Source organism: Nicotiana tomentosiformis, chromosome 4 (assembly GCF_000390325.3).
Source record: "Nicotiana tomentosiformis chromosome 4, ASM39032v3, whole genome shotgun sequence".
Taxonomy (NCBI): Eukaryota; Viridiplantae; Streptophyta; class Magnoliopsida; order Solanales; family Solanaceae; genus Nicotiana; species Nicotiana tomentosiformis.
Window position 1 is genome coordinate 24,184,260 of NC_090815.1, and position 12,169 is coordinate 24,196,428.

The 12,169-nt window shown below is 34.1% G+C and overlaps 1 protein-coding gene across 1 annotated transcript; it reads left to right on the forward strand.

Annotated features, from left to right (window-relative positions):
* The first annotated feature begins 814 nt into the window (after positions 1 to 814).
* On the forward strand, positions 815 to 7,156 carry LOC104117231 (ubiquitin-conjugating enzyme E2 variant 1B-like). Its single transcript, XM_009628254.4, has 5 exons — positions 815 to 1,013; positions 2,579 to 2,718; positions 6,103 to 6,228; positions 6,305 to 6,431; positions 6,907 to 7,156. The coding sequence occupies exons 1-5, from the start codon at positions 971 to 973 to the stop codon at positions 6,963 to 6,965; spliced, it is 495 nt and encodes a 164-aa protein (XP_009626549.1). The 5' UTR covers positions 815 to 970; the 3' UTR covers positions 6,966 to 7,156.
* Positions 7,157 to 12,169: the final 5,013 nt, after the last annotated feature.

The following is a 12,169-nucleotide window of genomic DNA, read 5'->3' on the forward strand; positions in this document are numbered from 1 at the left end:
ACATCTAAATAGTTAAAAACGATCATGCAAAGAGTTTTTTCATTTACGTTTTATTTTCAGATATTTTACATACATATATATATATATATATATATATATATATATATATATATATATATATATATATATATATATATATATATATATAAAGATGTAACATAAATTAAATTTTCTTTTATAATGGACAATAAAACTAATTGGCAAGAAAATGCTCTCTTACCACACTTACAATTTAAATAGAAAGAATCTGATCTTACTTCTTATAAAATAAAATCTGTAAAGTAAATAAACTGAAGATAAGTATAGAGAGAGATTAATATATTATTCAAACTTCAAACTTATGTATATAATGAACTGAAAATTCCTCTATTTATACAAGAAATAAAGCAGTTGCGAGGCTTTTCAGGAAGCAGCTTCAAGGCTTTTCTTGCAATCAGCTTTTCTTCATGAGCTGATTGCAATCTGCCTGCTTAATAAGAATATGTTGCAAATCATTTCATTGAGCTGCTTGCAACCTCCCTGCATCAGATACTTGTAGATAAACTTCAACAGAGTACTAAATAGATAATTTTCTTCGAAAAGACAGAGTAATAAATGGACATACACAATATAATTATTTTCATAACATTACTAAATTTTTACTTATATTTTTCGGCAAATCTTCTATGTTTTTTTTTTTTTTTTTCCCAGTGATCTTATGTGAACATGATTATTTATATAATTAAAGTAATGAACTACAGAATTAAATCTTTCTCCCTCTTACCTGAATCTTATCCTCAAACCTTTGTGAAAGTAACTTCACACTGTGAATAGTACACCATAAAGCTGCTGTCTTGATTTTGGTACCAGTTTCTCCCTTTTTCCCCCCACCTCTCTCTCTCTCTCTCTCTCTCTCTCTCTCTCTTGTTGCCTCTTTTTAGGAATACCCTTTTGGGTTTTTAACTCAAAAACCTTTAATTTGCTGTTTTGGATGCTGCAAGATATGGGATCAGAAGGATCATCAAAAGTTGTAGGTAAGCTTCAAAATCTTAAAAGTTCCAGTTTTTTCTTCTTCTTTTAATTGTAAACTTGATCTTAATCTAGTTGTATATCTTTGTATAACTCTTTTATATGTTACTGGAAAGTCTTTTTCTTTTGTATGAATTCATGTGCTTACAATTTATGTATTTTCTTATGCTGTTTAAACCCTTTTTGGTATTTGGGGAGTAGGATTTCTTTCTTGGATTTTGCCCAGATTATGATAGGTGCGCTGTGGGTGGGCATATGATTATTTGCCTTTTTCGACACAGAAAGTTTAAATTTTTTGTCCTATTGAATGAATCTGGTGAACTTGGTGTGAGCTTTTATGGATAAGTAGAAGAATTTGTTAACAGAAATGTTTGCCCAATTAAGATGAAGAGATGTCAGCTGAATTGGTGCCAAGTTTGGAGGTTCTGTACAAAAACTGGATAAGAAACTACTGATAGGGTTACTATTCTTTTGTAATATGTAGCTGCGCTTTACTTCTTCCGAAATGCTATGGATAAGAAACTACTGATGGGGGCTTAATCTATACTGCAGTTCGAGTTTCTTTTCTCGATTTATAATGCTTATCTCTGTGTGTGTGTGTGTCTTACTTTTTTGGAAACCGAATTTAACTGCAGAGAGAGGATAGTGTATCTGAGATGTAGATGTTGAAAAATGTGGAAGTAAGGATGGGGAATATGATTTATGACACACCCGCATTAGAAGATTTTGTTAAATGTTGGAATGTGTTGGGTGCGCAACTAGTGTAAGACAACATGATGCAAAAACAAGTAGGGATCGCAGGACTTCAAGTGATTTTTCTATAACTGTAAATACAGACTGCTTTTATATAATTAAAAAAGAACAAGCTTAACAGCTATATTCGTCCATACCAGAGAAGTTGTCAAAATGAATCGAACTGAACACTTAAACATTGAGTTATGTCATGTTTGATTAGAGTGGTGGGCGAATGGGTCAAACAACATTGCTTCTGAAGCTCCAATTACGGATCAATCTTTACAAAAGTCTCAAAAGTAGAAAATGAAAAGGCTAAGGACTTCATCTATGGAGATGACAGTGGTTCTAATTTAGGTCCCACTTTGAGTTTTCTGTTTAGCATGCGTGCATGACCTTTCTACAATGCTGATAATTGTGGTAAGCACGTAATCAGTTATCTTTATTAGCTTTCTAAAAACAACTATTTTCACGAGAAATCTGTCTGGAGCTCAATTTATATAAGGCTAATGGAAGTGTTCTTATCCTCTTTACTTGGAGTTCAAAGAGAATTAACAAAATTGTAAGACTTCCGGGATGCCTTTCTTTATTTGAATTGACATTAATTTTCTTTAAAACGTTCAATGGACAAGCAGTATAATGACATTTACTCTTACACTGCCCCTTTTGTGGCTTTAAACTGCTTACTTAATCATTTATAATTGCAATAACATGATATTGTTCAGTAACTTTGTCTTTAGTCTTTTTCGAGGAAGCCCCTTCTTAATGTGCTACATCCCACACACCATATCATCATGTTATGTAATATTTACCTGATAGTATTTGTGTTCATGTCCAGTCCCGAGGAATTTCAGATTATTGGAAGAGCTCGAAAGAGGAGAAAAGGGAATAGGGGATGGAACTGTCAGCTACGGGATGGATGACGCGGATGATGTGTTCATGCAGTCATGGACAGGAACTATAATTGGTCCTCCTAATGTAGGCTTTCTTTCTCAGCTCTTTCACATTTGTTCTTGTAACTCTTCTTTTTCTGTGCTCTTGAATAGCTGTTTTCCTGTTGCTCCATTTGAATGCAAGTGATTTGACATGACATCTATATAGTTGCACATAAAAATCGTATTTTGCATGTATGAATTAATGAGGTGCAGCTCTCGTGTTGACATCTAAAGTATGTTTTAAATCATTTTCAAAGGATTTCAAATCTTGTCAATTTAGATGTCATTCGAAATCTTACTACTCCAGTTGGAGGACTAACAAAGTAATATGAGTTACTTCTATGAAAATACTTGTCACATTAACATTAGGGGTTTTCACATTATGAGTTCACATCACCAATTGAAATGGGACCTAAAGTTAATTGAATTCCAGTTATAAGATATATTGATATATCTTGCTTATTCAATAACTGTCGAGCTGTACTGCTGTGACTGTAATTAGGCCTTCATGGTACTTTTCTGCTGTTAATGTAAATTTTTCGGGCTGATCTACTGTTCACTTTGTTGACTATGGCACTTCGTCTATGTTATAGACTTGATGTTGCATTTACTATTGGACACCTTTTGGAGGCTATCCGAAAAATAACACTTAGATGTTGCTGAGGAAAAGGGGACTTGGGGCTGATTATGCCTTGTCTATATGCTAATTTGTTGGAGAAAGTGTATCTTGGGTTAAATAGAAAAGAGCAACTACAAGTCCATTCATTTTGAACAGGATGCAGCAGTAGAAAAAGAAGAAGAAGAAGAAGAAGAAGAAGAAGAAGAGGGTGCCTAAAGCCTCGGTAGGCAAAGTTACCTGGTACTTCAGTTAGTGGGAGCTAGCAAGTACCCGGCTGAATAGTCGAGGTGCACACAAGATTGTCCGAACACCACCGTTATCACCACTGATCCAAAAAAACAAAAAATGGAGCGGGAGGTAAACAAACCGTGGAGGAAGATTGAAGAGGCGGAGAGAGAGAGGGAATCCCCTCTTACGGGATGTCAATTTTGACTCATAATGAATTTTCATATAGAAAATCTGTTCGTACAATCTTCTGAAGAAAGCATGATATAATTCATGTAATAGGATGTAATAATTAGGGAGCAATAGTAATGACTCAGGTCCAAGAGGAAGAAGGTAGAAGGTAAGCAGTAGGAGTAGTAGCAAAAGAAAGAAGAGAGAGTAGGCGTCCTGCCGAAAAAACAGGATGCTGGATATGAGTCATAACCATTTATAATCTGCTAAAGAAAGAATGATACAGTGCATATAGCAGGACATAATAGTTAGGAGCCAAGAGTGATGACTTAGAGTGCAAGAGTGAATTTTAATTAGTTGGAGGCCTAGACTTTCTTTGCTACTTAATGACTTGACGAGCAAGTTTGTATACCGGACTTTGTTCCGAATACATCTAAAGATAATTAAGTTTCCGCCTTAAGGAACTAAGGACACACTTGAGTCACAAAAACTTTGAAAATTACACTTGGATTTTCATAGAAGGGCTTCAATCTTTAAACTCGGACTACTTGATGAATAAGAAGATGGTAGAGTAGAAAGTAGCATACATATCCTACTGTAAATAGCAGAAACTAACAATAAAAAGATATCCTACTGTAGATAGCAGAAACTAGAATAATAAGGTGGATAGAGTTACCTAGTATCGATTGATGGTGGGAGGTAGCAGATATCCCGTGGAATTAGTCGAGGTACGCGCAAGCTGGCCTGGACACCACAGTTATAAAGAAAAGACTAATAAGGAGTTAAGGACTGCAATTGCAGGAAAGTTTCTAGGGGTTCACCTGCAAGTTCTGTACCTGAAATACTTGTTATTTGTTTTGGGATAGATAAAGAATGAGGGGGACAGATATAGAAGAGCGAGAAACAGTCTAGAAAAGGGGAACAAGAAGAGAGAAAGAAAAACTTAGGAAATGTAGTTCAGACTGAATAAACTGTGGGAACGGCACATTTTCTAGGTGTTGACCTCAAGGCGTTTCGACACTTCTGATTGGGTGTTTGGTTGTTTTGAATTTTTCTTTTTCGTACTTAATGTCATTCTAGAAGGTATTGTCTGTGCAATTTGACTAGGAATTTTTTGAATTTATGTTTGTGTAGTTCTTGCGTGATACCTGCTCTGATGAAATTTTGCTTTACCTTTTCATCAAATAAAAAAAGAAAATCCCAATAGATGAAATTGAGTTAGCACAATGAAAAAAGGAAAAAGGGAAAAGACGACCAAAGTGGATCATATTACATGAATCCTGCATTTGCGTTTGACATATCACTATATCGGTGTTTGATGGGTGTGACATGGGCATGAGTGAGTACTTGGTGTGAATTTTTGGGTACACACTAAAAATTAGCAAAGCTGCAGATACCCGTACAGACATTCGTGTTTGATGTGTACTGATTCTGCCATTGTAACACAGCCTAAACATACCTTGTCTACTCTTTGGATAAGATACTAATATGAAAATGTTGCACTTACCTCAGTTTCAATTTTAGCCCCGTGCGACGGTGTCCAACACATTTAACCTCAACACCAAGGCCAATGTTGTCCTCTTATTAACCGAGATACTATTTGAATAAAAATTTAACTGCTGTACTGCCTACCAACTGCGATACCCTTCCATCTCACAACCTTCATACTTTCTAATTCAAATGCTTATGAAAATCTATGTTACATGAACTCAGTATGGGCACTCACATTTTTTTATTTGCCAATTTTTATGTATCTTTAATCGTGAATTGGCAAGTTTTATGTATCCCCAACTTATTTGGGACTGAGGCGTAATTGTTGGTTGGACGAATTTGCATGAGGACCACATCACACCTATTCTACACGGGTATATAAAATAAGTGAAGCATCAATGCATTTTAGCTGAAAATATTGTAATGGAAGAAAAAGTACAAAATGACAGAGTAATGGAGACCTGCCTCCAGCTGGGCAACTCTGCAACTCTGCACTTCTGGATAACTTGATTCTCAACCACCACGTGTGGTACAAGAAACAAGAGGTCAGCAGTAGGTGGGCAGAAAGATATATTTTAAGTAATAAAATGAAATTTGATGAGGTAACAACGACAAGTTAGCTGTTGATAAAATTTGGAGGACCTTAATTCTCTTAGCTGTTTACCGTTTGTTGAAGTAAATGCGGTCTTTTGTAAATAAAAAAACGTCCATTTTGTAATTGTTGGAAACCTCTCTAGGGTTCTTAATGGCGTTAATCCAATATTAGGAATCAAGACAGCAACCTTTCGATCAAATGTGCCTCTAGCTTGTATTTAACTCATTTTTGTAAGACAAAGAAAAGAATTGTTTGCTACTCATGGTGGCTTCGGCAGTAATGAGAGAAAATATTATGTGCGCTAACTGACATGCAATGCTTGACAGACTGTACATGAAGGTAGGATCTATCAGTTGAAACTATTTTGTGGAAAGGAGTATCCAGATGAGCCACCTGGTGTAAGGTTCCAGACCAGGATTAACATGAGCTGTGTAAATTATGAAACTGGTGTGGTAGGTACTACTTTCTATTTGACTTTATTAGGTTTGATATTAATAAAACAGTCTTATGTGTGAGAACGTTTATCAGGTAGAGCCACGTCTTTTCCCGATGCTTGCTGATTGGAAGAGGGAAAACACAATGGAGGATATATTGATGCAGTTGAAAAAGGAAATGATGTCTCCCCAAAATCGAAAACTATCTCAGCCTTCCGACGGTGAGTCATCACTAGGTTGATCTTTTATGCTTTTATTTTCTTAATTGAAAAAGGTTGATCTTTCTTCACTGCTTGTTTAACCTTTTATTGTTTGATAAGTAATAAATAATGTTATTATTAGGAGATCGAGCACTAACCTAGTGCTACAAAACATAGTTACAGATTGCACAGTTCCTCAATTGTATCTTACATAGCATCAACGTCCTGAACAAAAGCTAGGTTGCACTGCTTGTTTAATTTTATTCCAAAGAGAATTTGCATTCCGAGAAGAGGATTGGTTAGCATCTACACGTCTGCATATTTATTTTTCCCCTTCATTCAGTTTGTCATGTCTATATCTCAGTATATGTTGATGCATGTTGATTTAATGTCTCAATACGATCAGTTTAGGTAATGGTCTTTGTTGTTACGTCAAATAGGATGTTGAAAAAAAAAATGCGATAGTCTGAATCAAGGCTGTACTTTCTTTTGTCAGGCAATGAGGAGGGCCGGGTGGATCAGAAAGGCTTAGTGGTGAAATGCTGCATTATGTAATTTAATGAAATACTGAAGGTAATAATGTATATAATCTTAATACTTAGATGATTCCAAACATTGTCTTAGTATGTATCAACGCGTATATGCTTCGTACTTCTTATTGAATCCTCCTTAATTATGGGGTGGACAGCTATTTAATGCCAATTTTCCAACTGTATAAATAAGGCAAACTAGTTTCATGACTTAAATCATATCCTGAATGATGCTCAAGTTTGTTTGAGAATACCAGTGATGGCGCTTAAAGAGAGAGTCGATGATTGCCCCTCAAATACTCAGTGAAGCATGTTAAGGTATTGAAATGGCTTCAGTGTAGATTTTGGAACAATAATATTTATGTGATTCCAAGTGTTATTTTGCTTCCTATATCAACCTTTAGATGTTCTGGAAAAAGATCTTGAAATGTGGATTTCTTCTAACTTTCATTCTAGTTGCTGAAGAGTATTCCTGGTAATGTGCACACTTTTTAACTTTCTACAAGCTAGCAAAATAACCCCAGTTTTTCTGTCGTGTAAAAAATTTCTTCTATTCCAATAGTACTTATTCACTTTGACTTTGAAGGCCAAATATTATTTATTTTGACCAATGAATTTTTCTTATCAGTCTTTTTTAAAATAAACTTTGTGACTTGTTAGTATTTAATATTATATTATAGCTAACAATCTTATAACCATTTATTTATCGGATGTCCCCAACAGGCAACAGCTATAGGCTTTCTAGATTTTACGGTTTGATGAGATATCACTATAAAATTTGGTTAGTCTGATTCTAAAAGTAACATTGTACACTTGCTCCTAGTTTTATTGTAAACTTATTGGTTGTTGATTCAGCCTAATAAAAGTATTTGTTTGAGTTCAAAAAAAGAAAATAAAAATACATTGTACACTTAAATTCCGCAACAAGTAATGTTTTTCTAATTCAAATATTACCCCCGCCAACCCAAAAAAATAAAAAATAAATCAAAATACTCTGTTGGAATGAAGAGGAAATCAACAAAGGAATAGATGTTTGATTATAGTTCAATCTTCGGGAAATTCTGTTGAAAATTTTATTATGTCATCCTCTTGGGGGAAAAAGAGAGCAGAAATCAGGGTGGATGACTATACATAAAGTAAAACATGAGTTCTTTAAAATTTTGTTTCACAGGTATCTAGTGTAAAATATTCCTTTTTTTAAGTCCATTACTTGAGTAAGACTCAATATGTTTTGTGATATCAAATCTCTTGCCTGAGGGAAGTTAGATATAAAATTATTTTTGCCTTCTTATGCTTCTTGAAAACTACTTCTGCTCTTGATATGAGACTCCAGAATTTAACCTCAATGTATTTTTAACCATTACTAATGTAAAAACATCATTGAGTTATGAACTAATCCTATCGAAGAAGAGTCATTGCTTAGAGGGTAATGACTTGTATAGATAATCGATCTTTTTCCAGATGTTTTCTTTTTTAGGTTACATAATTTTCGACCTCCAAAATTATAAATCTATTACTAATTAATATTGAACTTTTTGGAAACGCCATCTATTTTGTTCAGGGAGAAATAGATGCCATATTTGAAGAAATGCTACGTGTGAAATTTCAGCACAATTTGAAAATTCCCTATAGAGTTTAGAACTTTTCCAAGTGGATTGTATTACTATTGGTGGTGGAATTCCTTGTATGTACGCTGGAGTTGGAACCTCCTCACATAATGTGCGGAAGTTTGAATTAGTGTGCTGGGTTTTAATGGTAGACCTCCAACCAGAGCCGGCTCTAAAAGTGTACGGGGGTAAGGCAAGTGACTTTTGGGGCCTCATTTTTTAGGAATAATATATTTTATAGGTTTATAAGTTTAAAAAAATATATATATATATATATATATATATATATATATATATATATATATATATATATATAATACTTTTGTACTTTTCATATAAAAGGAAAGAAAACCTTTTAGATATATTAATAAAGTAAAGATTTGACGTACTTAAAAATAGTAGAAACATGTTGGGAAAGTCGTATTGAAAGTATTAAAGCAATAAGATTTCAGGGTTCACAAATAAGAGATACTTTAATAAAATTAGTAGAAGTTAGGGACGATCCAAAAAAAAAAGTAAAGTAAGTTGTTTAGCAACATATGAGCTTGAAAATTTTGAGTTTTTATTGGGCATAACTATTTGGTACGATGTATTATTTGCTGTTAATTTAGTTAGCAAAAGTTTACAATCAAAAGATATGCATATTGATGTTGCCATAGATCAACTAAGAGGTCTAATTTCTTTTTCTAAAAAATATTAGAACCTGCATTTGAGATTGAAGGATTTACAAATGCTATGATTTCAGTTAAGAAAATTGTATTTGAGATGAATATAGAACCTGAATTTCGTAATAAACGTGTAATACATAGAAAGAAATAATTTGATGAGAATGTTGATAATGAAATCACAAAGTCTCTTGAAGAATCTTTTAGAGTTGATTACTTCTTATACATAGTAGATCAATCCATTTTTTCACTTCAAAATAGATTTGAACAGTTTGAAGTATATGAAAATATCTTTGGTTTCCTATTTAGTGGTAAAAAAATTCAGATCATTAGATGACGAGAATTTTAAAAAATATTGTCTTAATCTTGAATGTTCCTTAAAACATAACAATCACTCTGATATTGATGGTTTAGACTTATTTTTCGAATTAAAAGTGTTAAGAGAAATAGTACAAGTAGAAAATAATACTCTAATCGATATAGTCAATCAAATAAAAAGACTTGATGATTCTTTTCCAAATGCTTATATTGCTTATAAAATAATGTTAACAGTTGCTTCAGCAGAAACCACATTTGTCTCGAATAAGATGTATTATTGACCTCAACCATACACATTCTCGACTCGCTTCATGAATAACAATTATCTTAGCATGATTAGATGAAGTAGCTACGATTGATTGCTTAGTCGATCGCCAATATATGGCAGTGGCTCCACATGCAAACTGAAAAAGTTATGTCAGGCTTTGTTGTATTAGCAAGATACATTAGTGCACCAATTGCACTAAGAGATGGTACTTCAGGACCAAGTAGCTCTTCATTCTTTTCTTGAGGTCAGAACGGATCCTTATTCACGTCAAGTGATCGAACAACCATCGGAGTACTTAATGGATGTGCTCCATCCATGTAAAACCGTTTCAATACCTTTTCTGTGTAGGCAAATTGATGAACAAAAATCCCATTTGCCAAATGTTGAATTTGCAAACTGAGACATAATTTTGTCTTTCCGAGATCTTTCATCTCGGATTCCTTCTTTAAATAATCAATTGCCTTTTGGAGTTCTGTATGAGCTCCAATAAGCTTTATGTCATCAACATATACGGCAAGTACAACAAACTCCGACGTTGTTTTCTTTATAAAAATACATGGACAAATGACAACATTTATATAAGCTTTCTTTAATAAATACTCACTAAGAAGGTTATACCATATTCGTCCTGATTGCTTTAGACCATACAAAGATCTTTGTAATTTGATTGAAAATATTTTCCGAGATTTTGAATTATGCGCGTCAGGCATTTTAAATCCCTCGGGAATTTTCATGTATATCTCATTTTCAAGTGAGCTATAAAGGTAGGATGTAACCACATCCATTAAATGCATGTTAAGCTTTTCATGGACATCAAAACTAATGAGATAACGGAACGTTATAGCATCCATAACAGGAGAATACGTCTCTTCATAATCGACACCAGGCATTTGTGAAAATCCTTGTGCAACAAGGCGTGCCTTATATCTTTGTACTTTATTTTTCTCATTCCTTTTACATACAAAGAACCATTTATAGCCAACAAGCTTAACACTATTAGGTGTTTGGATTACATGCCCAAAAACTTCACGTTTCGCAAGTGAATCCAACTCGGATTGGATTGCTTCTTGCTATTTTGGCCAATCACGTCTTTGTCGACTTTCTCCAACAAATTGAGGTTCAAGATCCTCACTATTTTGCATAATGTATGCAAAGACATAATCCACCACTATATCCAATCGATTCAAATCTATCTCAATATCGATTGGATTTATTGATAGTTCCTTATTTTCTTAAGTCTCAGGCTCATTGATTTCCTCATGAATCTCAGGATTGGTTAAATCATGGATTTCTTCATGAGACTATTTCGTAGTGTCATCTTGATCATTTGTTCTTTTATTTCTCTAGGATTTCGAACCTTAGAACTCAATGGTTTGTCAAGCTTTATGCATGATTTTGACTCATTAGCTATGACATTAGAAGATTGTCCAACAGGGACATCAATACGGATTGGAACATTCTCTGCAGGGATATGCAATTTTGTTATCCTTTTTCAGATCCGTAAATGCGTCTGGCATTTGATTTGCTATTTTCTGCAAATGAATAATCTTTTGCACCTTTTTTTTCACAAATACAGGTACGTGGATCAAGATGAGACAATGATTGATTTTTTCACAAAATTTTCCGTTTGGTTTCACCAATTTCTCCCCTAATTTTGTGAAAAGTGTCTCATCGAATCGACAGTTTGCAAATCGAGAAGTGAACAAATTTCTCGTTAATGTTTTGAGGTAGCGAATAATGGAGGGCGATTCAAACCCAACATATATTCCTAACCTTCGTTGGAGACCCATTTTGGTGCGATATGGCGGTGCTACATGCACATATACCGCGCATCCAAAAATTCTTAAATGAGATATATTAGGTTCGTGACCCAAAACTAATTGCAACGTTGAGTATTTATAATAATTTGTCGGTCTGAGACAAACTAGCATTGATTCATGCAAAATGTCCTGACCCCAAACAGAAGTGGGTAACCTCATTTTAATGAGTAATAATCTTGCTATCAATTGGAGACGTTTAATTAAAGACTCTGCAAGGCCATTTTGAGTGTGAACATGAGCGACAGGATGTTTCACTTTTATCACAATTGATAAGCAATAATCATTAAATATTTGGGATGAAAACTCAGTATCATTATCAAGTCGAATAGACTTAATTGGATTATCGAAAAACTGTGCCCGTAATCGAATTATTTGTGCCAATAATTTTGCAAACGTGAGATTGCGAAATGATAATAGGCACATATGAGACCATCTAGAAGATGCATCTATTAAGACCATAAAATATCTAAACGACCCACTAGGTGGGTGAATAGGTCCGCAAATGTCCCCTTGTATACGTTCTAAAAATGCAGGGGACTCAATCCCAACCT

Excerpts from the sequence above, each read along its gene's own strand:
- LOC104117231 (XM_009628254.4), top strand. The coding sequence starts at position 971 with ATGCTGCAAGATATGGGATCAGAAGGATCATCAAAAGTTGTAG. Across the intron at positions 6,229-6,304 it reads TAAATTATGAAACTGGTGTG|GTAGAGCCACGTCTTTTCCC; the intron begins GTAGGTACTACT and ends AACGTTTATCAG. Across the intron at positions 6,432-6,906 it reads ACTATCTCAGCCTTCCGACG|GCAATGAGGAGGGCCGGGTG; the intron begins GTGAGTCATCAC and ends TTCTTTTGTCAG.